The sequence below is a fragment of the Vidua macroura genome, chromosome 12, assembly GCF_024509145.1.
Source record: "Vidua macroura isolate BioBank_ID:100142 chromosome 12, ASM2450914v1, whole genome shotgun sequence".
NCBI lineage: Eukaryota > Metazoa > Chordata > Aves > Passeriformes > Viduidae > Vidua > Vidua macroura.
The window spans coordinates 2,427,115-2,453,720 of record NC_071582.1 but is presented as its reverse complement, the minus strand read 5'-3'; the positions used below and the strand labels follow the sequence as shown (position 1 = coordinate 2,453,720).

Sequence of the window (26,606 nt, the reverse complement as noted above, 5' to 3'; positions counted from 1 at the left end):
GAATTAATTTTGAATTAATTTTAATTGAATTCATTGAAAATGAATTTAAATTGAATTAATTTTAAATTAATTTAAATCGAATTAATTTTAAATTAATTTAAATAGAATTAATTTTGAATTAATTTTAATTGAATTCATTGAAAATGAATTTAAATTGAATTAATTTTAAATTCCTTTTAATTGAATTCATTGAAAATTAATTTAGTTTAAATTAATTTTAAATTAATTTTAATTGAATTGATTGAAAATTAATTTAATTTAAATTATATTAATTTAATTAATTTGAATTAAATTAAATTAAATTTGCCTTCAATCTCTTCCCTTTCTGATGTAGTGCTGGTGTTTCCATGCCCTGAAAATCCCAGGCACCTTTTCCTGGGAATTCCCAGGGTGCCAGTGATCCCAATCCAGTTCTCAGAGCAGACTGGTGATAATTCAAATATCTTTCATTGGGGCGGTGGGTAACAGAAGCACCTCGGAACATTTGGGGTGCCCTCTTGTCCCTCCAGGGGTGTCAGTGGCCCAGGGAGGGCTCTGGTGGCCCCTGAGGTGTCAGTGGCACAGAGCAAAGTGTTTCCAACATCCCAGTCCCAGGCTCAGGAGCTTCCTGATTCCCAAAAACCCCAAATCCAGCTCCTCTCCTGAGGGGAAAGTGTTTTTAAAACCCCAATCCCAGGCTGAAGAGCTGTCTTTTTCCTAAAAAACCCCAAATCCAGCTCCTCTCCCAAGAGCAAAGTGTTCCTAACATCCCAGTCCCAGGCTCAGGAGCTTCCTGATTCCCAAAAACCCCAAATCCAGCTCCTCTCCTGAGGGGAAACTGTTTTTAAAACCCCAATCCCAGACTCAAGAGCTGTCTTTTTCCTAAAAAACCCCAAATCCAGCTCCTCTCCCAAGAGCAAAGTGTTTCCAACATCCCAGTCCCAGGCTCAGGAGCTGCCTGGTTCCCAAAAAAAAAAACCCAAATCCAGCTCCTCTCCTGAAGGGAAAGTGTTTCCAACATCCCAATCCCAGGCTGAAGAGCTGCCTGGTTCCCAAAAAAACCCCAAATCCAGCTCCTCTCCTGAGGGGAAAGTGTTTCTGACATCCCAATCCCAGACTCAAGAGCTGTCTTTTTCCTAAAAAACCCCAAATCCAGCTCCTCTCCCAAGAACAAAGTGTTTCCAACATCCCAATCCCAGGCTGAAGAGCTGCCTGGTTCCCAAAAAAACCCCAAATCCAGCTCCTCTCCTGAGAGGAAAGCGTTTTTAAAACCCCAATCCCAGACTCAAGAATTGTCTTTTTCCTAAAAAACACCAAATCCAGCTCCTCTCCTGAGGGGAAACTGTTTTTAAAACCCCAATCCCAGACTCAAGAGCTGTCTTTTTCCTAAAAAACCCCAAATCCAGCTCCTCTCCCAAGAGCAAAGTGTTCCTAACATCCCAGTCCCAGGCTCAGGAGCTGCCTGGTTCCCAAAAAACCCTAAATCCAGCTCCTCTCCAGAGAGCAAAGTGTGAAGAGCTGCTCAATTTGCACCTGGTGTCTGTGGGGCCGGGCAGCAGCTCTGCCAATAAAAATCCCGCTGTAAAAACCTAAAATCGGGGATTTGCTGCTGTCCAGGAGGAGCTGAGGGATCAGAAACTGCAAAGATTAATGGGATTTCACAGGAGCTGCAGGGATGAAAAGGCTGGGATGTTTTGGGATGCCCCTGGGAAGGGGCAGCCGTGGAAAAGCTCTAACACAGATCAGATGTGTAGGGCTGTCCCCAGGAGCCATAAAAGGGCCCTGGAGCAGCAGAAACCTTGGAAGGGGACAGCAGAGGGGGGCTGGCACTGGCCTTTGTGGGGTTTTGTGCCTGGGATGGGACAGCAGAGGGGGGGCTGGCACTGGCCTTTGTGGGGTTTTGTGCCTGGGATGGGACAGCAGAGGGGAGCTGGCACTGGCTTTTGTGGGGTTTTGTGCCTGGGAGGGGACAGCAGAGGGGGGCTGGCACTGGCCTTTGTGGGGTTTTGTGCCTGGGAGGGGACAGCAGAGGGAGGGTGAGACAGCAGGGCTGGGGGTGATGCCTTGGGAAGGCTGAGCTAGAGCCGAGACTAGACTGAGCTCAAGAATAAAGCAGGGATTTATTAAAAGGATTTCCTCAATGGAGCCACCTTGGGCAGCACAAGAGCCCAGCCAGGGCTGCACCCAGGTGAACCAAAATGGTCCCAAAATGGAAAATTGGTCATGAGGTGTCTCACTTTTATGAGTTCTGCTCCATTTGCATACTGGAGTTAATTGTCTAATTCCAACTTTAGGTTATGAATCCCATCCTGCTTGTTTTTCCGTCTTCAGTCAATGATTGCAGCTCTCCATGGGATCCCCAGGATCAGGGATTGCAGCTCTCCATGGGATCAGGGCAGGATCAGGGATTGCAGCTCTCCATGGGATCAGGGCAGGATCAGGGATTGCAGCTCTCCATGGGATCAGGGCAGGATCAGGGATTGCAGCTCTCCATGGGATCAGGGCAGGATCAGGAATTGCAGCTCTCCATGGGATCCCCAGGATCAGGGATTGCAGCTCTCCATGGGATCCCCAGGGCAGGATCAGGGATTGCAGCTCTCCATGGGATCCCCAGGGCAGGATCAGGGATTGCAGCTCTCCATGGGATCAGGGCAGGATCAGGGATTGCAGCTCTCCATGGGATCAGGGCAGGATCAGGGATTGCAGCTCTCCATGGGATCAGGGCAGGATCAGGGATTGCAGCTCTCCATGGGATCCCCAGGGCAGGATCAGGGATTGCAGCTCTCCATGGGATCCCCAGGATCAGGGATTGCAGCTCTCCATGGGATCAGGGCAGGATCAGGGATTGCAGCTCTCCATGGGATCCCCAGGATCAGGGATTGCAGCTCTCCATGGGATCAGGGCAGGATCAGGGATTGCAGCTCTCCATGGGATCAGGGCAGGATCAGGGATTGCAGCTCTCCATGGGATCCCCAGGGCAGGATCAGGGATTGCAGCTCTCCATGGGATCCCCAGGATCAGGGATTGCAGCTCTCCATGGGATCCCCAGGGCAGGATCAGGGATTGCAGCTCTCCATGGGATCCCCAGGGCAGGATCAGGGATTGCAGCTCTCCATGGGATCCCCAGGGCAGGATCAGGAATTGCAGCTCTCCATGGGATCCCTGTTCCTTTTTATCCCAACTCTGGAGAACCAAACCCCATAAACCTCAGGCTGAACCCCTGAACCAGCCAGGATTTATCCTTGGAGAGGGATCTGAGCAAACCAGGAGCTGAGACAGCGCAGGGGTGCAGTCGATTTGCTGCTGTAAAATGAATTTTCCCTTTCTTCAGCTGGGAATTCCCACACCCCATGGAATTTCTGTGCCTCCCTTCAAAGGAACACAAAATTCTGCTTTTCTTGAGATTTGGCTCAGTATTATTTTAAATCACTGTGGGCTTTCCCAGTTTCCTGGGGAAAACCTGTTCCTTCTGGCTGCCTGATGCAGCATCTCCCCTGAACATATTTGGAGTGGGAAGAGCAGCTTTTTATTTACCTGCTCATGGCTTAAAAATGTCTCTTCCGTGCCTATTTTTCACTCCAGTGGGAGTGAAATATCCCATTTCAGTGGGATTTCAACGTCTCTGTGCTGAACAAACCCTGGGGATTCTCACCTCCTTTGTTCCTTGCTGTAAAATGGACACTTGTGGAGGAAATTGGATAGGGAGGGTGGGAGGTGGTTGGGAAAGCAGAGCTGGGTGTGATTAAATGCTCTTTGTGCAGGACAAGTCGTGGCTTAGGCTGCTGGAAATCCCTGTGTGGAAGGGAATCTCTGGCATGGAGGCCAAGCAAAGCCCTAAAATTCCCTGGAATTCTCCTCAAGCCCAGCTTTGGGGCAGTTTTGTTCAGTCTGCATCTGCAGGTTGAGGTGTGACTGCCAGCTCTGGCCAAGGGAGGGTGGAGGAGAGGAGAACAAAGCCCTGGGGTGGTGTGGGATGGGAGGGAGGGGGTGCTCCCAATTAATCCTTCAGCCGTGGATGTGCCAGACCCCCTTCCCCAGGTGATTCCTGGGTGTAATCCCAGCCATTCCAGGCTTTCCTGGGGCTCAGCCCCTCCAGGAGCTCCAGCGTGGGACAGAGGGGACACTGAGGTCCCTCTGGGTTAACCCCTTAGGCTCCCTAGGACAGGAAGCTACTAATGACACTTAGCTAATCAACAATTGTGCTTTTTTTAATAGTTTTGTTCAAGGCAGCTCCTTTTTCTTCAAGACTTTCTAATTCCCCAGTTGCTGTTTAATCCCTCTGATGGTTTCTTCTTTTTTTAAAGAAGCTTTGGAGCCAGTGCCCGTTACGTGTGGGTGATCTGGGCACGAGTGGGTGCACCCACGCTTGGCACCACGTTCTTCTCTTGGGCAGCTGCTGTTACCCACACCATTTGCCATTTGCCATTTACATCTATACCCTGTGCTGCCCTGGTAGTTACTGCCCTCAGTCAATAGCAGGGGGGATCATTCTGACAGCATTTTCAAGTATTTCTCTAGCCCGCAGGATCGTGGCTGCAGCAGTGAGATGTGAGGCTGCATCTCGCCCCTGAAGGCTGCAGAATTCTCTCTTCAAGGGGAACATGTATTAAGCTGTAGTGTTGGAGGGTGCTCACATCAATAAGGCATAATTAAGAAAGTCTCATCAGTCATCAGATGTGATTTTTAGGGTAACACAAAACTATTTTGCGAAGGGCATCCTGTGAATTTCTGATAGTTGTAGGGGCCAAATCAGATATATCTACTGCAGTTCAAGAGATCAGGAAGGGGAAAAGGCTTTTCAAGGGAAAGACAGGTTGGATATTAGGAAAAAGTTTTTTATAGAAAGGGTGATAAAGTTCTGGAATGGCTGCCCAGGGAGGTGGTGCAGTCCCCATCCCTGGATGTGTTTAACAAAGCCTGGATGTGGCACTGGGTGCCAGGGTTCAGTTGGGGTGCTGGGGCTGGGTTGGACTCGATGACCTTGAAGGTCTCTTCCAACCTGGTCATTCTGTGAATTCTGTGGGAGACATTCCCTCAAAGGCCAGAGATGTTGATGGCTCCAGTCAGCCTTCCTCTGGGAAACCCTTCATTCCAGAAGCCTGGATTGTGGCTGCCTTTCTCCTCAGAAAACAAGGGGCCCTTGGGATGACTCTGCATCTTCCCTTTCCCAGTGGGAACAGACTCCTCGTGCCCTCATTTGGCTGGGATGAGCCAAGTGATGGAGCTGGGATTGAGCCAAGTGATGGAGCTGGGATTGAGCCAAGTGATGGGGCTGGGATTGAGCCAAATTATGGGGCTGGGATGAGCCAAATTACAGAGCTAGGATGAGGCAAGTGATGGAGCTGGGATGAGCCAAATTATGGGGCTGGGGTGAGTGAAATTATGGGGCTAGGAAGAGCCAAATTATGGAGCTGGGATTGAGCCAAGTGATGGAGCTGGAATTGAGCCAAATTACAGAGCTGGGATGAGCCAAGTGATGGAGCTGGGAAGAGCCAAGTGATGGGGCTGGGATTGAGCCAAGTGATGGGGCTGGGATTGAGCCAAATTACAGAGCTGGGATTGAGCCAAGTGATGGAGCTGGGAAGAGCCAAGTGATGGGGCTGGGATTGAGCCAAATTACAGAGCTAGGATGAGGCAAGTGATGGAGCTGGGATGAGCCAAATTATGGGGCTGGGGTGAGCGAAATTATGGGGCTAGGATGAGCCAAGTGATGGAGCTGGGATTGAGCCAAGTGATGGGGCTGGGATGAGCCAAATTACAGAGCTGGGGTGAGGCAAGTGATGGGGCTGGGGTTCTGCTGAGAGGCAGAAGTTATTTTCCGAGGAAACTGAGAGAGGAGGAGGTTCCTGTGCCTCTGGGAGCCGGGCAGGGCTCGGGGCAGGAGGCTTGCAAGTACAGTAAAATGAGTTTACCATCAAAAGGCAACAAGTCTTGTGCCGTGGCCCCGGCTGCTGACCTTTCCCTCTGGAATTCTGCCCCCTGCCCCCGGGATCATTAATCCTGGCGCTGCCAGATGACAGTAATCCATCACAGCGCTGACAGCCCTGCCCGGCGCAGGATCCGCCGGGCTCTGCCCTTTCAGCCTTTCCTGTGGCAGCGCCGGGGGTTTCCAATAAAAACCTTCCTTTATCGCCTTCCCCGGGCAGGGCTGGGGGAGGAGGGGCACCGAATCCCTCTGGAAAACACCGGGAATTCACCGGGGCCGAACCCCGACCGGCTCTCTGCGGGATCTGCGGGGTGGCGTTGGGGCAGTGCTGGAGGAACACGTGGAAAATGGAATTATTGCAGCTCCTGGGAGCAGTTCTAAGGTTTCTCAGCTGCACAAAGGAATTTTATTTAGGGGTGGAAAGGCAGACTCGAGGTTTTATCTCAGTGGATTCATTTATATTCTCTGTGTAATAGAGTTTATAAATGCGTGTTTCTGTATAAAGCCCTGTTTAGCTGAGTTTATAAATGTGTGTTTCTGTCTAAATCTCGATTTAGCTGGGTTTACAAATGAAATTTCGAGGCACTTTGGTGCTGCTGAAAGCAAAGCTGAGGGAGGGAAGCTGTCCTGGGGGTGCTGAGGTGATGGAATTATTGCAGCTCCTGGGAGCAGTTCTGTCCCTGCTCTAAAGTTTCTCAGCTGCACAAAGGAATTTTATCATTTAACCAAACTCAAGGTTTTATCTCAGTGGATTAATTTATATTCTGTGTGTAAACACATTTAGCTGAGTTTATAAATGCATGTTTGTATATAAATCCCTGGTTAGGTGGGTTTATAAATGAAATTTCGAGGCACTTTGGTCCTGTTTAAAGCACAGCTGAGGGAGGGAAGGTGTCCTGGGCGTGCTGAGGTGGTTCAGGGAGGTCAGACCCTGTGGCTGTTCCTGCTCCAGCTGGGAGCAGCTCCCTGGAAGTGCTTCAGCCTTCATTCCCCAGGGATGCAGGTGATGTTTGTGCCTCTCCCAGGAGTATCTGGATTAATAATTTCTGTATTTTCCCAGCTGCTGAGCTGGGGAAGCCTGGAGGAAGGTAGAAGCGTGTTTGGGGAAAGGCAGGGTATTAAAAAGCAGATATTTGTTAATATTTTCTGAGTTGCTGAGAGCTTTATCCATGGCTCTTCCCTTTCTCTGTCCGTCCGGATGAGAGCTGCATGAAAGTCCCTGCTGGACAAGTGAATGCCATTCCCTAAATTGGATTGAGGAAACTGGGCTGGCTTTGGCTTCACTGTCCCCCAGCTGAGCAAAGGCTTTGCTGCTGTGGCTAATTAATAAAAGAAGAGGAATTTTGGGGTGTCCCGGGGGCTTTGGAAGGAAATATTTCCCTGTTTTCCCTGCGGGTGTGTCTCAGGTGATGAGTGACAGCTGGAGGTAACTTGATCATGCCCTGATTCCCATTGCTGTCACCCTGAGACAAAATGGATGCCAGGGAAGAAAAACAGAGGAAATTGAGGGTTTTTGGGAGGAAGGGATGGAGCCACAGAGAGTTTGGAGGGTTTGGAATTCCCTCTGTGCTCCCTGAGGGATCTGTGCCCCTGAAATGTGGGATCTTCTCTGTGGGCAGGGAAGGGGCAAGAGGCTGGGACTGATATAAACTGCTACAAAACCTGATCAAACCGCCCCTGAGCGCTTTGAATCTGTGGGGTTTTCAGCCCTTTAGAGCTGCAAAAATGGGCTGTTTGATCCAGCATCTCGTTAACCTGTGGGAATTGGCACCACGAGCTAATAGTGCCTAATGGGATTCCCAAAGAAAAGACAGGGAAAAAAATTCCCCTGACATCTGCAGGGCCCGGCTCCTTTCATGGCACGGAATAAACCCGTTTATAGGGCCATAAACGGGGGAGCAGGGGCTGCCAGCAGTGGACTGGGGATTCCACAATTGTCCCCTACCCCCCTCCCAGCCTTCCTGCCAGGCTGGGGCTGCCCATTGTGGGGACAGGATGGGCTGGGCGGCCCTTTGATCCAGGACAGAGTTTCCCAGGCCAAATAAAAGCTCTGCCACTTCAGCTTTTTATTATTCCTTCTTCCTCTCCATGCCTAAATCCCCTTCGTTTGGGCGTTGGCACTTTCAGGAGCTGCCAAAGGGGCGCCGACAGGTTAAAAATCAGATTTTCTTCCACATTAACCCAAAATACACAGAAGGATGGAGCAGGACCTGGTTTTGGGATGCAGGGAATTGTTTGGGAGCACATCAGGGAATTGTTTGGGAGCACATTCAGGGAAAACGAGTGGGAGGCTGGAAGCTCTGTGGAAGGAGCAGCCTTTATTTACCTCTCCAGGTTGTTCCAAGTGCTGAACATGTGAGGGAGGATGGAATTCTGTGGGGGAGAGATGTTCTCCAGCGCTGATTCCCTTGGTTCTGCTGTTCCCAGGCAAACAGCACATGCTGGGGGATGAGGGAGCGTGTTTATCCAAGGATTTTAACCCTGAGCTCATAAAACTCACTCAATAGTCCCAACTTCCCCTCTTTCTATTCCAGGAGCTGCAGGTTTTTATTGCTCTGCTAATTCCCTTTGCCCACAGGAAAGGGTTTTCCATGGAAAGGCCTCGAGCCAAGCTACAAATTCCCTGAATTTCCTGTTAGGACGGAGAGAGCTGGATCCCCCCCAAGCTGCCCTCACCCTGTCCGTGCTCCTTTTTTTCCAGGAACTCCCATCAACAGGATCCCCATCATGGCCAAGCAGATCCTGGACCTCTACATGCTCTACAAGCTGGTGACGGAGAAGGGCGGGCTGGTGGAGATCATCAACAAGAAGATCTGGAGGGAGATCACCAAAGGCCTTAACCTGCCCACCTCCATCACCAGCGCCGCCTTCACCCTGCGCACCCAGTGAGCTCCAGTCCCCTTCTGGCATATTTATCTCTTACTGGGCATTTGCTCTTGGATATTTGCTGTTACTGGGTATTTAGCTGTTGTTGGGTGGTTATTATCATATTAGGTGTTTGTGTTGGTAGATGCTTATCTGTTATTAAATACCTGTTGTTAGTCATTGTTGTTGGGAAATTATTAGTAGTAAGTATTATATAATGCTTTTTCTCTTCAAGCTTGGTCTTATAAGCTCGCAGAGATAAGCATTATACCCTCGATAGCTCAGCGACTTCAGGTGGCACAAAAGAAGCAGGATGGCTCTTGTGACAGTGCTGGAAGCAAAAAAATTCAATAAAGGCAAAATAAAAAAGCTCTTTACAGAGAAAAACCGAGCCAGGGCAAGAGGTTCTTGCTCCTGCTAAAACGCTTCACAAAAGCCATTTGCTTCTTTTGTTCTCTTCTTTTTCTAGGGAATTGCTCAGGCGGGACTTTTTGGCTCTTGTCTAATTAGCTGTCCTTAAGTTTGAGGTGAAGTCCCCAAGGTCCTATGAGGTATCTTTTAACCAAATTGAGGAGAGAAACTTCTGGGCTTTTCTTCCTTTTTGAGGAGACAAAGGGTGACTTGTTTACTCCGTCAACAGGGGGCTCTATTAGTAAAATATATAATATGCAGAGTTAGACTATAGAAAATACAATATAATTAATATAAAATTATTATATTATATTATATTATATTATATTATATTATATTATATTATATTATATTATATTATATTATATTGATGATATAAGATAATATAAGATAATATAAAGTAATATAAGAATTAGTAGTATTATTAGTAAATATTTAGAATAGACACTCGACAAGGTAAAGCCCCTAAAGGGGGGAAATGATGCCTCAGCTTTAGGAGCTCCTGAAGGGAATTTTCACCCTCACCTCCCTCCAGCCTTGCCTTTTTACCTCCTTTTTTCAGTTGTGAGGGAATTCTGGATGGTTCTTTGAGGATATTTTCAGTTGTGAGGGAATTCTGGGTGATTTGTAGATAATAATTCAATTGTGAGGGAATTCTGGATCATTTATAGACAATAATTAAATTGTGAGGGAATTCTGGATGATTTATAGACAATAATTAAATTGTGAGGGAATTCTGGATGATTTATAGAAAATATTTCAGTTGTGAGGGAATTCTGTGTGATTTATAGAGGATATTTGAGTTGTGAGGCAGTTCTGTGTGATTTATAGATGATATTTCAGTTCTGAGGGAATTCTGGATAGTTTATAAATAATATTTCTGTTTTGAGGGAATTCTTGCTAATTCTTAGTTGGTATTTCAGTTTTGAGGGAATTCTGGGTGATTTGTAGGTAATATTTCAGTTGTGAGAGAATTCTGGATAGTTTATAGATAAGATGTCAATTGTGAGGGAAATCTGGGTGACTTACGGATGATATTTCAATTGTGAAGGAATTCTGGATGATTTAGTGAGCATATTTCAGTTGTGAGGGAATTCTGAATGGTTTATAGATTATATTTAAATTCCGAGGGAATTCTGTGCGATTTATAAAGGATATTTCAGTTGTGAGGGAATTCTGGGTGATTTATGGATAATAGCTCAGTTGTGAGGGAATTCTGGATGATTTTAGATAATAATTCAATTGTGAGGGAATTGTGGGTGATTTTTTGAGGATATTTCCGTTGTGAGGGGATTCTTGATGATCCTTTGAGGATATTCCACTTGAGTGTGCAATTTATAGCTGATATTTTAATTGTGAGGGAATTGTGGATGATTCTTTGAGGATATTTCAGTTCTGAGGGAATTCTGGGTGATCCTTTGAGGATATTTCAGTTGGGAGGAAATTTTGGTTGATTTATAGACAATATTTCAATTTTCAGGGAATTCTGTGCGATTTTTATAGACTATAGTTAAATTGTGAGAGAATTCTGGGTGATTTATAAATAATGATTCAGTTGTGAAGGAATTCTGGATGATTTATAATCAGTATTTCATTTGTGAGGGAATTCTGAATGATTATTTGAGAATATTTCAGTTGTGACAGATTTCTGGGTGATCTTTGAGGATATTTCAGTTGGGAGGGAATTTTGGATGATTCTTTGAGGATATTTCAGTTGAGAGGGAATTTTGATTGATTTATAGACAATATTTCACTTTTCAGGGAATTCTGTGTGATTTATAGACTATAGTTGAATTGTGAGGGAATTCTGGGTGATTTATAAATAATGATTCATTTGTGAAGGAATTCTGGATGATTTATAGTCAGTATTTAATTTGTGAGTGAATTCTGAATTATTTATAGAGGTTCTTTAATTTGTGAGGGAATACTGGGTGATTTATTGATGATATTTCAGTTGTGAGGGAATTCTGGATGATTTATAGAAGATATTTCAGTTGGGAGGGAATCTTGGTTGATTTATAGACAATGTTACAATTCTGAGGGAATCCTTTGCAAGTTGTAGACTGTGGTTAAATTGTGAGAGAATTCTGGGTGATTTATAAATAATGATTCATTTGTGAAGGAATTCTGGATGTTTTATAATCAGTATTTCATTTGTGAGGGAATTCTGAATGATTTATAGAGGACATTTCATTTGTGAGGGAATCTTGGGTGATTTATAGAGGATATTTCAGTTGTGAGGGAATTCTGGGTGATTTGTAGGTAATATTTCAGTTGTGAGGGAATTCTGGGTGATCCTTTGAGGATATTTCAGTTGGGAGGGAATTTTGGTTGATTTATAGACAATATTTCAATTTTCAGGGAATTCTGTGCAATTTATAGACTGTAGTTAAATTGTGAGGGAATTCTGGGTGATTTATAAATAATGATTCAGTTGTGAGGGAATTCTGGATGATTTATAGACAATATTTCAGTAGTGATGGAATTCTGAATGATTTATAGATGGTATTTCAGTTTTGAGGGAATTTTGGATGATTTATTGTCAGTATTCCAGTTGTGAGGGAATTCTGGATGATCCTTTGAGGATATTCCAGTTGTGAGGGAATTCTGGATGATCCTTTGAGGATATTCCAGATGTGAGGGAATTCTGGATGATCCTTTGAGGATATTCCAGTTGTGAGGGAATTCTGGATGATCCTTTGAGGATATTCCACTTGTGAGGGAATTCTGGATGATCCTTTGAGGATATTCCACTTGTGAGGGAATTCTGGATGATCCTTTGAGGATATTCCAGATGTGAGGGAATTCTGGTTGATTTGTAGACAATATTTTGATTGTGAGGCAATTCTGGATGATTTATAGGTGAAATTCCGGTTGTGAGGTAATTCCCACCCTTGTGAGATCAGGAATATCTAATGGCACATTTCCCTCCAAACACTGAGCGAATCCAGGCCGAGCTGTGCCTCCGAAGACGTCGGGACGCGTCTCCCTGTCCCCGTGCTGCCTGCGTGACCCCTCTCCGTGTCCCTCTCCCCAGGTACATGAAGTACCTCTACGCCTACGAGTGCGAGAAGAAGTCTCTGAGCTCCCCGGCCGAGCTCCAGGCCGCCATCGACGGCAACCGGCGCGAGGGCCGGCGGCCCAGCTACAGCTCCTCCCTGTTCAGCTACTCGCCCTCCACGCCGGGGCCTCCTTCCCTGCTGTCCCCCCCCAAAATCCGCTTCCCCATCATCGGCGTGGCGCCGGGCGGCGCCGCCGGCAACCCCCGCGTGTCGCCGGCCCTCAGGAAAGGTCAGCGCGGCGGCGGCGGTGGGGATGCGGGAGCTGGCGGTGGCGGTGGTGTTGGCAATGTCCCCTGGCTGAGCGACCCCTCCTCGCCCAGGTGACGGCGTGCCCCTGGCCGTGTCCATGCCGAGCCGCGTGGCCGTGCCGGTGACGCTGGGTGGCCAGCAGGCCGCCGCGGCGGCCAGGACGGCCACGCTGGAGCAGCTGAGGGAGCGGCTGGAGGCGGGAGAGCCCCCGGAGAAGAAGGTGCCGCGGATGACGGAGGAGGAGCAGCGGCTGGTGCAGCAGGCCCTGCAGCGCAACCTGTTCAGCATGGCCCGGCAGATCCCCATGAAGATCAAAATCAACGGGAAAGGTGAGGCACAGCGGGCTAAACTCCTCGGGAAGCAGCAGAGGGGGAAAGCTGCCAGCCGGGAATGTCACACACACACACACGGCTGGGTCACCTCTGGGGGGCCCTGGGCAGAGGGCATGGCACGGAGGAACTCGGGTGCAAGGTTTTGTTGGGTTTTCCTGCTGGGTTTATTCTCCAGCTCGTCCAAATCCAGCCCAGATTCAGGAGAAAAGGAGACTCAGGGGTGACCTTATCACTCTGTACAGCTCCCTGAAAGGTGGCTGTGCTCAGGTGAGGTTGGGCTCTTTCTCCAAGAACTGACAGAACCAGAGGATACAGCCTCAACTGCCCCAAGGGAAATACAGGCTGGATATTAGGAAAAAGTTATTTACAGAAAGAGTGATAAAGTTCTGGAGGTGGTGCAGTCCCCATCCCTGGAGGTGTTTAACAAAGCCTGGATGTGGCACTGGGTGCCAGGGTTCAGTTGGGGTGTTGGGGCTGGGTTGTACTCTGTGATCTGGAAGGTCTCTTCCATCCTGGTCATTCTGTGAAATTCTGTGAATTCTGTGACCTTTGTCACGTTCCCAAAGCTCCGAGCTTGTCAAGTTTGGCACAACTTGGAAGCAAGGGAAGAGCTGTTCTTGCTCCTTTGAGGTGCTTGGCCACAAATATGGGTGGGAAAGGTCAAAGCAGCTTCCTCTGAAGCAGCAATTCTTTTTTTTTTAGAACTTATTTCTTTTTTAGATTGTATTGCTTTTAAAAAATGTTCTTGTTTCTGGGCTTCTTCCCCAGCCTGTATTTAAACAATTCATCCTGAATCGTAGCAATGATTTCTGTGATGTCAGTGCTCCCAGTTCCTGGCAGCTCTGCATCCAACCAAATTCCACATCAAACCACAAGAGCCAGTGATAGGGAATACAAATTTTATCCAGGAGTGTTCGTTCCCTCTCACCTCGCTTCTGCTTTCCCCCTGAACTTCCTAAATCCACGCGCTGGGAACCGTCGCAGTCCCTACAAACAGGAACATCCTGAGGATTCAGGGATGGGGTTCCCGCCTTGGTACGGGCTGTCTTGTCTTCCATGCCCTCCTTTTCCCCACTGCACCGTAAAAACCAGGTGGAGCTTTGGGAGCTGCTCTGAGGGGTGGTTTTGATAAGCTCAGCGTGGCTTGGTAACAACATTTAGGTTCAATGTGGAGTTTTTAGGGAGGAGCAATCCCAAAATCCAGGCTCACCCTCGCGGAGCTTTGGGAGCCTGCTGGAAGAGTTCCATACACACAGCTGCCCATCCCTGCCCAGGCTGGGGAAAATCCTGGTTTTCCTGGAGTGTCCCTGGCTTTTCCCTCCCTCCAGTGGCCGCTGGAGCTGCTGCAGTCGGAGCACAGCGAGCCACAACAAAACCCAGCTGGGAGTTAAATCCTTTGTGCTCCCAGCCCTTCCTTGGGACAGGAATGGGAATTTTGGAAACATTTCCCAATGCCAGCGGGCTCCCAGCCTCACCAAGGCCTTTCAGCACCTCTGTAGCCTTGTCCTGGAATGGTTTGCGTTGGAAGGGACCTCAAAGCCACGGGCAGGGACTTCCATGTCCCAGGGTGCTCCGAGCCCCGTCCCGCCTGGCCTCGGGCACTCCCAGGAATGTGGGCATTCTGTGGGGACTTCCCGCCTGCGGAGGGGACAAAGGGGCTGTGCTCAGCTCGGGGCAGTGCCGGGAGTGGGATCATTGCCCTCTAACTCTGCCTCCCTCCCTTCCTGGGACAAGACAAGGCCGACTCCGCGGCGGCGGCGCTGAACCTGTCCCCCAACGGCATCGGCAGCATCAACATGTCCGTGGAGATCAACGGCACCACCTACGCTGGTGAGAGCCCTGCTGGAACGGGACAGCCCAGGGACAGCCCTCCTGGGGGGAGGGACAGCCCTCCTGGGCATGGGACAGCCTTCCTGGGAATGGGGACAGCCCTTCTGAGCACGGGGACAGCCCTCCTGGGCACGGGGACAGCCCTCCTGAGCATGGGACAGCCCTCCTTGGCGTGGGGACAGCCCTCCTGGGCATGGGGGAGCCCTCCTGGGAATGGGGACAGCCCTCCTGGGCATGGGGGAGCCCTCCTGGGCATGGGGGAGCCCTCCTGGGAATGGGGACAGCCCTCCTGGGAATGGGGACAGCCCTCCTGGGAATGGGGACAGCCCTCCTGGGCATGGGGGAGCCCTCCTGGGAATGGGGACAGCCCTCCTGGGCATGGGGGAGCCCTCCTGGGAATGGGGACAGCCCTTCTGAGCACGGGGACAGCCTTCCTGGGCATGGGGACAGCCTTCTTGGGCACAGGGACAGCCCTCCTGGGCGTGGGGACAGTCCTCCTGGGCACGGGGACAGCCCTCCTGAGCACGGGGACAGTCCTCCTGGGGGGAGGGACAGCCCTCTTGAGCATGGGACAGCCTTCTTGGGCACGAGGACAGCCCTCCTGGGAATGGGGACAGCCCTCCTGGGCATGGGGACAGCCCTCCTGGGCGTGGGGACAGCCCTCCTTGGCGTGGGGACAGCCCTCCTGGGCACGGGGGAGCCCTCCTGGGCATGGGGATAGCCCTCCTGGGAATGGGGACAGCCCTCCTGGGAATGGGGACAGCCCTCCTTGGCATGGGGACAGCCCTCCTGGGAATGGGGACAGCCCTCCTGGGAATGGGGAGAGCCCTCCTGGGAATGGGGACAGCCCTCCTGGAAATGGGGACAGCCCTCCTGGGCACGGGACAGCCCTCCTTGGCATGGGGACAGCCCTCCTGGGCACGGGACAGCCCTCCTGGGGGGAGGGACAGCCCTCCCGGGCATGGGCGATCCCTCCTTGGGGTGGGATGGGGGTGGTCCCTGCCAAAAGGCAGCGGGAGGCAATTCTTGTTCACTGGGCTGGGCAAGAGGAGTGCCTTTCCCTCGGTGATAGTGCTTAAAAATCTGAGGGAAGGGTTTTGAAATCCCCGTGGAAGCATTAATAGGAAGGAGAATTGTCCCTGTTCTGCTGAGGAGGGGCTTTGCTCGGCTCTCCCAGCAGGAATTGTCCCCTGGAGCAGTTCCTTTCTGCAGGCCACGCCTGCACATCCTTGGGCAAATCCCACGTGGGAAGCCTGGCACTGCCTGACCCTAACCCCCGCAGGCAGAACCCATTTGGGATCTGTTTCCTGTAGGGACAGGCTCCAGCTCCAGACACCCCTTCCCTGCTGAGCACAGGAGCCAGACCAGCCATCCCGAGCTGGGCTGGGCTCCTGGGGCTGGGAAAGCCTCCCCTGTGCCCAGCCTCACCCTCGGTGTGCCCACAGGGGTGCTGTTTGCCCAGAAGCCCGTGGTGCAGCTCCTGGCCGGCTCGGGCCCGCAGAGCTCGTGCAGCAGCAGCAGCAGCAGCAGCAGCAGCTCCCACTGCTCCCCCAGCCCTACCTCATCGCGGGGCACGCCCGGCGCAGAGCCCTCCACCAGCTGGTCCCTGTGACGGCCGCTGCCCCGGGAGTGCACACATACCTCACCTCAAGGAACCTGCTCTCGTGGCTGCAGCACCTGGAGGATGATGATGATGATGACGATGGTGGTGGTGGTGGTGGTGGTGATGGTGGTGAAACCTTTCCATGCCAGCGAGTTTTCCTTCATCGTCTCTTTGTCCGGCCTTTTTTTGGCTTTGTTCCACCCCTTTCCTTCCTCCCTTTTCCTCTTTGTTTCCTCCTCCTCCTCCTCCCAGGGTGTGTGGTGTTCCCACGGAGGGGGGGCACACCTGGCGTTTCTCAATCAGGGATGGCTCTGGGGCCACAGCTCCTGGGATGTCACCAGGGCAGGGACAGGACTGGGGCTGGGAACCCTGGTTCTGCTGGAGCCCTGGTTCTGCTGGAGCCCTGGTTCTGCTGGAACCCTGGTTCTGCTGGAGCCCTGGTTCTGCTGGAGCCCTGGTTCTGCTGGAGCCCTGGTTCTGCTGGAACCCTGGTTCTGCTGGGAACCCTGGTTCTGCTAGAGCCCTGGTTCTGCTGGAGCCCTGGTTCTGCTGGAACCCTGGTTCTGCTGGAACCCTGGTTCTGCTGGGACCCTGGTTCTGCTGGAGCCCTGGTTCTGCTGGGAACCCTGGTTCTGCTGGAGCCCTGGTTCTGCTGGGAACCCTGGTTCTGCTGGAGCCCTGGTTCTCCTGGAGTCCTGGTCCTGCTGGAGCCCTGGTTCTGCTGGAGCCCTGGTTCTGCTGGAGCCCTGGTTCTGCTAGGAACCCTAGCTCTCCTGGAGCCCTGGTTCTGCTGGGACCCTGGTTCTCCTGGAGCCCTACTTCTGCTAGGAGCCCTGGTTCTGCTGGAGCCCTGGTTCTGCTGGGACCCTGGTTCTGCTGGGAGCCCTGGTTCTGCTGGAGCCCTGGTTCTGCTGGAGCCCTGTTTCTGCTGGGAACCAGGGGCCACCAGGGCTCTTCCCACTCACAACTCCATGTTTTGACAATCCTGAGAGCCGGGGGTGCCTGGCCCTGTCCTCCCGTGGCAATCTGCTCATGTCCCTTCCTGCTGTGTCCCCGTGTCCTCAGGGGAGGCTCCTGAGCCTCCCTCCTGCTCCTCTCCACGGTTCTGGCACCATCAGCTGCTTGATTCTGGCTGGTGCCACCTCCCCCCTCGAGTCCTGAATGTCCCCGAGTGTCCCTGAGGAGTGGCACGGACAGCCTGGGCGTGCTGGGGCTCGGTGTCCCCGCTCTGTCCCCGAAGCAGGGGCACTCGGGTTGGAGCAGGCTCCCTGGAGCAGCTCTGGAAGCTCTGCAGGGCTGTGTGCTGAGCACAGGGGGTGCAGGGGGAACCCAGCTGGGCCCTGTGCAGGTGGGCTGGTTCATGTGGGGGTCTGGGGCTCTGAGCTGCACCCGAGCAGGGCAGACCTGCTGCTCCCAGCGAGGAGGAATCCAGCCCTTCCTGGCCCTGGCACCCCCGGCTGGGAGCAGGGCTGGAGTTCCCTGCGAATCAGCTGCTCAGGTGGCCTGGTGCTGTCCCCCTGTCCCCGTCCCCTGCCCTGGTGACATCCCTGCCATCCCTCGTGCCCCGGTGACGTCCTTCCCGTGCTGCAGGCCCGAGTCAGGTTTTTTGAGCAGATGAAATACCTCAGATATGTACTTGTTGGGTTGTTTTGTTTGTGTTGGGTTGGTTTTTTTTTAACCTCTTCAGGAAGTATTGGCGTATCCTATCGCTTGGGGGTTTTCATAGGTGGGTTTGCTGACTTTGTGTTTGCTTTTATTTCTGTTGGCTTTTAAATGGATCACCAAAGACAGGGAGTTCAGACAAGGCTGAGCAGAGGAGCAGTGGCTTCCCCACCCTCCGGGAGCCCAGCTCCAGCATCATCCCAGGACACGTGCACGGCAGGACAGCGGGAAAACGGGGCAGGGCTGACCTGGCCCTCGGATCTGTGCGCTCTCCCAGCTCCGGGCTCTGTCCTCCCGCTGCTTCCTGTACTGTGGCAGGGCTGTCCTCGGCCCACAGCGCCCAGGACTCTCTGGGATCAGGAGCTGCACGTGTCCTGGGAGGGATGCTGCTCCCGGCTGTCCCCTGTGCTCTCGGAGGGAGCGCTGCCCTCCCTGTGGGCAGGGAAGCCGGGCTGACCCGCGGGCTCCGTGGCATTTCATCCTCACACACTCCCAGAGGGTTTTCCAGCCTCTGGGACTCAATCAGATTAATTTTTCCCCTTTTTTTTCTGGGTTTTCTTTTGGTTGTTTTATTTTATTCTTGGGTGGGGTTGGGGCTATTTCCTCTGAGTGGGACTGGGGCACTTTCTGCTTTTCCCTCTGCTCTGCTCCTTGGCCCCGGGGAGCAGAGGCTGCTCCGGGGTGGGGCTGCTTTGTCTCACTTGCTAACGTTGTGTTTTCTTGCACAGAAAGGCACTCGAATCACTGAACTGCTTGGACACTACTAGAGTATTAATGTTTATAAGCTTTACTCAACCTAGACTGGAACTAGCCAGGGACTAACAGATTGTTTTGTATCCAATTCAGGGAAAGAATCAGGTCGGGAAGCGTTAACAGATACCTCAGTTAAATAAGCTGCAACAATAAACCGGTCCTTTTCCCAGCCCGGGGTGACAAGGACCATCGAGACTGTGAAGAGTTAACCCTTTCCCTCAGCCTGGCTTTGGCCCTGGCAGCCTGAGCTGCGGGTCTCCTGCTGAGCTGCCAGGCTTTGGGTGGGGGGTGCTGGAAACCAGCAGCAGAGCGGGGGAGGCCGAGCGGGGGCCGCCCCAGCCCCGTGTAGTACTCAGGGTTTGATGCTGCCAGCAGGACGTTCCCGAGGGCAGTGCTCCATCCTCCCCCAGCTCCACACACCAGCCAAAAACCCCCGGCCAGCCCCCAGCTTGCTCCCCCGGCGCTTCCAGGGGGGGGAAAAGCGAGCCGAGCCTGCTCCCGGGGCTGCGGGGAAGGCACGGAGGGTGGCATGAGGGGAGGCTGCGTGTGCCTGCTCGTTCCCAGGGGACTGCGATCAGATGTTCTCTCCAAACAGCTGCAGCAGCCTTGCTAACTAGTTTTCTTACCTATTTAAAAGAGAGAAAAAAATAATAAAATAAGTAAATAAAAACAAATGTGATAGCCTAGGCGGTGGATAAATACCTCAACGTCTCCTTCCAACAAGTGTCTGTATATGTTGTTGTTGGGTTTTTTCTATCTTACAGGTTATCTGAATGTTTATATTCCAATAAACTTCTACCTCTTCACACCGTGACCCCCACGCCTGCTTTGTGCCCCCGGCTGGCTCCCTGAGGGCAGAGAATTCCCAGATATTCCCAGAGGTTGGGCTGGTGTTCTTGCAGGGGCCCTGAGGGCAGAGAATTCCCAGATATTCCCAGAGGTTGGGCTGTGTTCTTGCAGGGGCCCTGAGGGCAGAGAATTCCCAGATATTCCCAGAGGCTGGGCTGTGTCCTTGCAGGGGCCCTGAGCTCCCAGCTTGGAGCTGGCCCGATGGAACGATGGCACTTCCAGGATTCTGACGGAAGCCGCAGGGTCTCTCCCGTCCCAGGTGTCCCCGGAGCCATCCCCGCCCCTGTCCCTTACCCATTTCCCAGATCCCTTCTCTGTCACCAGCTGCTCCCCACACAAAGCGCCTCGAACGCCTCCCCACTGTTTTCCCAGTCATTGAACCAGCTGGGCAGCGGCAGGGAGCCCGTGCCAGTCCCTCCCGTGCCAGCCTTGCCCGTGCCCCGTGCCCGCATTTGCCTTGGCTGGGTGCCGGGGTGGGCATGGAGCCCTCGACCTTCCTCATCCTCACCCCGTGGAACCAGAACCGCTGCCCTTCCCCGATGGCCCGGCCGCAGGTGAGCTCCCCGGGCTCCGCTCCCAGCCTATCCCAGCCTCGGCCCCCACCTCCCCTCCCGTCCTGCCCAGCCCTCCCCTCCGGCTCTTCCAGCCCCGGCTTTTCCCCTTGGCAGCGCGGCTGCGGCGCCTCGAGCAGTCCCCCGGATGCCCGCAGCAGGTAAGGCGGGCTCCCTGCGGGGTTTGTTCAGGGATCTCCCCCGGCCACGGGATGCTCAGCTCAGCTGAGCCGGGCTCAGCTCAGCAGCGGCCCCGTGGTGCTCACCCGAAGCCCCGCAGCCCCTGCCCGGTGGAGCTGGGCCCCGCCTCGCAAAGGTGCGGTGCACATGGGCAGCCCTGCAGCTCCCCGTGTGCGTGTCCGTGCGTCCGGGCCGGACCCGCTGTCCCGGGGCTGGACGGCCGCGGGCATCGGCAGGCGCTGTTTGGGCTGGAACACAATCCCTGGAGGGAAATTCCAGCCAACCCCCTCCCCTCCATCCCTCCCTGAATGCCGCCATTCAGCTGATCCCAGGCACCACCCGGCTCCCGAACAAACAACAAAGGGCTGCGGAGCGCCCAGCGCGGATTAAGGCACCTGGGCAGGGCGGTTCGGCCCCGCGGGGTGAGACAATGCCCGCTTTTCTCCTCCCGACATCCCCATCCCTTCATGGACCCGGCTCAGGCTCTGGCACAGCTTCGTCCCGGCCCTGCTCTCCTTAATCCCCCGCTCCAGTGCTGGAAGCGAAGCCAGCTCTGGGCACAGGGAGGTTTTCTGCCAGCAGAGTCGCACAGATGCCACCTCTGAAACTCAGGAACTAAGTTCCAAAGGAGCTTCAGCTCTCGTGTCCAGGAGTTGTTTCCCTGCTCCCTAAATGCCCAGTGTGCAGGGATGCCTTCTTTCCAAGGAACCCAAAACCCCGCGGGCACCCCTGGGACAAAATCCAGCTCGTCACCGCTCAGGGAGGAGGTTCCCCCCTTTGGGACCGGGCTCGGCTTGTCTCAGCCCTCAGGGGCCGCTGCCGCTTTGAATCCAGCCCGGGCACCCCAAATCCCCCCTGGCAGGTGCCCCCACTCCCCGGCACACCCTGCGAGCCCCCACCAAGGCCCGGCTGATCGCGCCCGAGCCGCGTCAGCCTGGCAGCGGCGCTGATAACTGCCCGCTTTCCAGGGCCCTTATCACGGCCGGGGTGAGGCCGGCTTTGTTTCGGCCCCGAACCCGTGTCAGGCTGCCCGAGCGCGGCTCCTGTCCCACCTGCTGCCCTTGGCACGTTCCAGCTCAATCCCGGCTTACAAAGAGCGGGGAGGGAGCCCGGGGAGGGGGCACCGGCTGGTCCCAGCTGCCCCAGAGCCTGGGAGAGCCGCGCTGGCACGGCCCCGCTGGGATCCGCCCGCTAACGGTGCCCGTCTCTCTCTCTCCAGAGCGCCTGCAGGTCTCCCTCGGCGCGGGGCTGTCCCTCCTCTGCCTCGGCGTCCTCCTGGGCTGTGCCATGTGCTGGTGGCACCGCCGGCGCCCGGGCCGCCCCCTGGGCCGGCAGCGAGTGGAGCTGGGGGCGGCTCTGCCCGCGGCCACGGTGCCGGTGCCCATCCAGCAGCACGGCGAGGAGCTGACGGGAGAGGCGCCGGGTGCTCGGGCGAAGGAGATTTCCCCGGCATCGCCGGCGCCCCGCGGGGGCTCGCCCCACGGCAGAGCGTCCCTGCCCGCCCTCCCCTTCCTCCCGCAGCTGGCGGGGCTGTGGCAGCGCCGCTGCACCATCGCCGGCACCAAACTCCTCCTCAACGAGCGGAGCCCGCTGGTCCCCGCCGCCCCGGGCTCCCCACCGCGCTGCGGGCGGCGTCCCCGGCTCCACTGCGACCTCTGCTACTCCCTGCCCGAGGCCACCCTCACTGTCACCATCCTCGGCGTGTCGCACCTGCCCCAGGGCCGCCAGGGCTCCCGCGTCAAGGTGTCCCTGGTGCCGCTGTCCCGCCGCGCGTCCGTGCGCCGCAGGAGCCTCCGCCCCGGCCGCCGCGGGCCGCGCCGGTGCCGGTTCGGCCCGTGCGGCCCGGAGGAGCTGGGCAGCTGCACCCTGCGCTTTGCTGTCTACGCCAGCTCACGGAGCCTCCAGGATTCCTTCGTGGGCGAGGTCCTGTTCCCCTGCGCCGAGGCCTCCTGGGACCCCCGCGCCCCCTCCAGCTACTCCTGGGAGCTGGCGAGCACCAAAACCAAGCTCAGCAAGGTCAGCACGGCAGCGGCTTCAGTGCTTGGGCTCTTTTGCTTGATCTCAGAGCCCTGGAACTCCACAGGCGGAGGCAGAGCCTCCTCCAAGCAGCACCAGGAGCCCCGTGGTGTGTCCGTGGCAGCGCCTCCCTCATCCGTGATCCTCAGGGGGTGCTGGGGTGGAAGGGGCAAACAGAGCTGGCAGCATCCCTGCAGCGCTGGTGGGCACCAAAGCCACCTGGCTGCCTCATTCCTGCCCATCCCGGACCTTGCTGGGAGAGGAGCATCGCCGGGCTGGAAGGGATGGAGCTGGGAGGGCTGGGTGAGGTCAGAGCTGGAAGGGCTGGACAAAGTCAGAAGTGGAAGGGCTGGATGAGGTTGGAGGTGGAAGGACATGATGAGGTTGGGGGTTGAAGGGGTGGGTGAGGTCAGAGCTGGAAGGATACGATGAGGTCAGAGCTGGAAGGACACGATGAGGTCAGAGCTGGAAGGGCTGGATGAGGTCGGAGCTGGAAGGACATGATGAGGTTGGAGGTTGAAGGTATGGATGAGGTCGGAGCTGGAAGGACACAATGAGGTCAGAGCTGGAAGGACATGATAAGGTCAGAGCTGGAAGGGCTGGCTGAGGTCGGAGCTGGAAGGACACAATGAGGTCAGAGCTGGAAGGACACGATGAGGTCAGAGCTGGAAGGACTGGATGAGGTCGGAGCTGGAAGGACAGAATGAGGTCAGAGGAGGTTTCACAGTGTCCCCTGCTCTCTCCTCCCGTTCCAGCACCGCAGTGCTCCCAGCCTGAGCTGCAGCGTGCTCTCCTCGCCCTCTCGGCCCCTGGGCCAGCTCCTGCTGCTGCTGCAGCACCAGGCTCCGGCCGGGCGCATCAAGGTGCTGCTGCGCAGGGCAGAGGCCCTGGGACGGCTCTCCTTCATGCCAGGCACCCCAGGTAGGGCACGGGGACAGGGACGTGCCCAGGTGGGCACCGGGAAAGGCTTCCCCTCCTTTTACTTGGCAGATTCTCTTATTCCCTCTCGAACTTCTCTCTTCCAAGCACAGGGGAGGGTTGGAACGAGATGATCTTTGGGGCTCCTTCCAACCCAAACCACTCTGTGATTCTATCACTGGATGAAATGAGCACTGGGAGCGTAATACAGATCTAGGTATCTCCAATACGGCCCCAAAGTGCTTGAAATATATTTATTTATGGTCCAAAATTAGTATGTGGCTTTCTGTCCTGCTGGCCGTTGTCACCTCTGGTTGTCCCTGCTCTCTGGGATGTGAGCTGAGCACTTTGGAGGTCCCTGCTCTCCAGAAGGGAGGGGCAGGTGAAACCTCAGGAGCTCTGTGCTCTCCCCACAGCTCCAGAGAGCCCCGCAGGGGTCCTGCAGCCCCCCAGGCACCACCTGGGAGCTGCCAGCCTCCCTCGCCGGTGTGTCCCCCTCTCTCCAGGGCTCTGTCCCCATTTCCAGGCCACTACGTCATCGTCCACCTCCACCACGACGGCCACATCATCGACACCAAGGAGACCAAGTCTGTCAGCGGCTACAACCCCGTGTGGAACACGCCCTTCCTCTTCACCATCCCCGCCGGGGACATCCAGCAGCAGGAGCTGGCCTTGGAGTTCCTGGTCATGCAGGTGAGGTGACCACGGCTCAGGAGGTGACCTGGCTCAGGAGGTGACCTGAGCTCACCCGTGCGCTGCACCCGGCGGGCTCAGCCCCGGCAGGAGCCGATTCCCACCGCCCTCGGGAGGTTTCTGGGGTGGGACGGCTCCTCTCGGGAGAAGGGAAGGCCACCAGCCGTGTCCCTGTGCTGCCCCAGGCTCGGCTCCGCGGCCGCGGCTCGGTGCTGGGCCGTGTCCAGGTGGGGCCAGGCGCCCCTGGGGCCGGGGTGCCACACTGGAGGGACATGTGCAGCCGGGCACCGCTGGAGTCGGAGCGCTGGCACCGCATCCAGCCCGCACCGTGATCCTGGCCCAGGACTCCGAGGGAGCCAAGGGGGTCTCCGAGCTGTGCAGAGGGGAGGCGGCACCCACACACCACGGGGATGGAGGGGGTGGCCTCCATCTCCAGGGCCGGAGATCACTGCAGGTCGGCACAAGCCCATCCCAAAGGGCTCCGGAGGGGACTGAGCCCATCTGAGGTGGCCCCAGCCGCAGGGGGAGAAGAGGAGCTTTGTCTGCTCCATCCACTCTCTGCACCGGAATCTTGGCTGTGGAGGAGCCAGGTGGGACAAGCACCCAGCTGGCGTCCCCGTGGCCACCACGGTGGCGGCATCTCCTGCCCCTTCCAGCCCACCTGGTGATAAAGGAGTCCATGGGCATTTTTAATTGATTGCGGGCCCTAATGAGTGCTCGATAAATAAATAAAGGGGTTGGGAATGACCACGTGTGTGGAGCTCTCTCTCCTGTCCATGGGCCACCACAGCGAAGACCATGGGAGGGTCACCACGGGGAGGAAGGCCGTGGCCAGGGTTGTCACTGTGGGGGTCATCATGGTGAAGGTCACCATGGTGAGGATGACCATGGCGAGGAAGGCCCTGTGGTGAGGAAGGCCTGCAGTGAGATAAGGCGTGATGAGGAAGACCACGGTGAGGCAGGTGAAGAAGGGAAGAAGACCATGCTGAGGGAGAGGCTGGCCATGGTGAAGGGAGACTCTGGTGAGGAAGGTCACGGTGAGGAAGACTGTGAGGAGGAACACCCTGGTGAGGAAGGCTGTGTGGAAGGTGAGGATGGCCATGGAGAGGAAGGCTGTGGTGAGGATGGCCCTGACCACCACGGTGAGTCAGAGCATGGGGAGGAAGGTACTGAGGGTGAGGATGGCCGTGGTGAGGATGATCAAGGTGAGGAGTCCCCCAGGGAGGAAGCCATGCTGAGGATGAGGACAGTGGTGGTGATGGATGACTGTGGTGAGGATGACCATGGTGAGGATAGCCATGGTGAGGATGACCGTGGTGAGGTGAAGATGGCCATGGTGAAGATGGCCATGGTGAGGAAGCCATGCTGAGATGAGGATGGCCATGGTGAGGATGACCATGGTGAGGATGACCATGGTGAGGAAGCCGTGCTGAGGTGAAGACGGCCATGGTGACAATGACCACGGTGAGGATGACCGTGGTGAGGAAGCCGTGCTGAGGTGAGGATGGCCATGGTGAGGATGGCCATGGTGAGGAAGCTGTGCTGAGGTGAGCATGGCCATGGTGAGGATGACCATGGTGAGGAAGCCGTGCTGAGGTGAAGATGGCCATGGTGAAGATGGCCATGGTGAGGAAGCTATGCTGAGATGAGGATGGCCATGGTGAGAATGACCATGGTGAGGATGGCCATGGTGAGGAAGCCGTGCTGAGGTGAGGATGGCCATGGTGAGGATGGCCATGGTGAGGAAGCCGTGCTGAGGTGAGGATGGCCATGGTGAGGAAGCCGTGCTGAGGTGAGGATGGCCATAGTGAGGATGGCCATGGTGAGGAAGCCGTGCTGAGGTGAGGATGGCCACGGTGAAGATTGCCATGGTGAGGATGAGCACGGTGAGCAGTCCCACGGGGAGGAAGCCGTGCCGAGGCTGAGGATGGCGGCGGCGATGAAGGACCGGCTGAGGCGGACTGCGAGCACGCAGAGCGCGGCCCCTCTCCCGCTCCTGCCAGCCGCAGTGGAACCCCGCGCCGCCCCCCGGGCCGGGTTCCGCCCGGTGCCGCCCCCGCCGTGGCTGCGAGGCGGGTCCAGCCCGGCCCGGCCCGGCGGGGCGGGTTTAACCCCGGCCGGGAAGCGGAAGCGGCGGCGCTGCGGGGCCGCAGGGGCCGGGCCGGGCCGGGCCGGGCCGCACCCGCCGAGCGCGGCCGCAGTGGCGGCGGTGAGGCCGGGGCGCTCTCGGAGGGGACGCTCAAGGGGACAGGGCGGGCACGGGGCGAGGGCGGCGGGCGCGGGACGGGTAACGGCCCCGCAACGCCCCGGCCCCGCGGGCACCGCGCTCCGGCAGCGCCCAGCCCCGGCCGGGCCGCGCCGGCTCCCGGCGCTCCGGAGGCGCTCGGGGCCGCGGCCCTGAGCCCCCCCCGTGCTGTCTCCTCGCAGATGCATCACTGCAGGAGGTTGCGGTCCCCGGAGCAGGACGGCGAGCTGGGGCACCGCTGGAAGCGGCGGCGGTCGCGGAGCAGGGAGTACGAGGGCAGGCTGAGGTACCCGCCCCGCAGGGACCTGTCCCGGAGATCGCGCTCCAGGAGGTGAGAGCGCTGCCCCTGAAACTGCCGAGCTGAGCTGCCCCTAAAACCCCCGAGAGTGCTGCCCCTAAAACCGCCCTGCTGAGCTGCCCCTAAAACCGCCCTGCTGAGCTGCCCCTAAAACCTCCGTGCTGAGCTGCCCCTAAAACCCCTG

General features: G+C 55.5%; 2 protein-coding genes across 20 annotated transcripts in view; both read left to right on the top strand.

Moving 5' to 3' along the window:
* LOC128813220 (AT-rich interactive domain-containing protein 3B-like) overlaps window positions 1-16,409 on the top strand; it is a 38,063-nt gene extending 21,654 nt beyond the window's left edge. For both annotated transcript variants that reach the window (XM_053988119.1, XM_053988120.1), the window contains exons 5-9: window positions 8,607-8,790; window positions 12,219-12,472; window positions 12,564-12,821; window positions 14,559-14,654; window positions 16,100-16,409. In XM_053988119.1, the coding sequence (XP_053844094.1) occupies window positions 8,607-8,790; window positions 12,219-12,472; window positions 12,564-12,821; window positions 14,559-14,654; window positions 16,100-16,266 (959 nt within the window). In that variant the 3' untranslated portion in view covers window positions 16,267-16,409. The remainder of the gene's footprint in view (window positions 1-8,606; window positions 8,791-12,218; window positions 12,473-12,563; window positions 12,822-14,558; window positions 14,655-16,099) is intronic.
* Window positions 16,410-23,051: 6,642 nt separating this feature from the next.
* LOC128813223 (dual specificity protein kinase CLK3-like) lies at window positions 23,052-26,575 on the top strand. 18 transcript variants are annotated; one of them, XM_053988136.1, is made up of 5 exons: window positions 25,203-25,328; window positions 25,378-25,426; window positions 25,476-25,505; window positions 25,638-26,088; window positions 26,307-26,575. In XM_053988136.1, the coding sequence occupies exons 4-5, from the start codon at window positions 25,807-25,809 to the stop codon at window positions 26,457-26,459; spliced, it is 435 nt and encodes a 144-aa protein (XP_053844111.1). In that variant the 5' UTR covers window positions 25,203-25,328; window positions 25,378-25,426; window positions 25,476-25,505; window positions 25,638-25,806; the 3' UTR covers window positions 26,460-26,575. The 18 variants fall into 18 exon arrangements, with proteins under 18 accessions (XP_053844113.1, XP_053844105.1, XP_053844108.1 ...); XM_053988130.1 differs by lacking the exon at window positions 25,378-25,426 and having other exon boundaries at window positions 25,191-25,215; window positions 25,427-25,505; XM_053988133.1 differs by having other exon boundaries at window positions 25,191-25,215; window positions 25,476-26,088.
* Window positions 26,576-26,606: the final 31 nt, after the last annotated feature.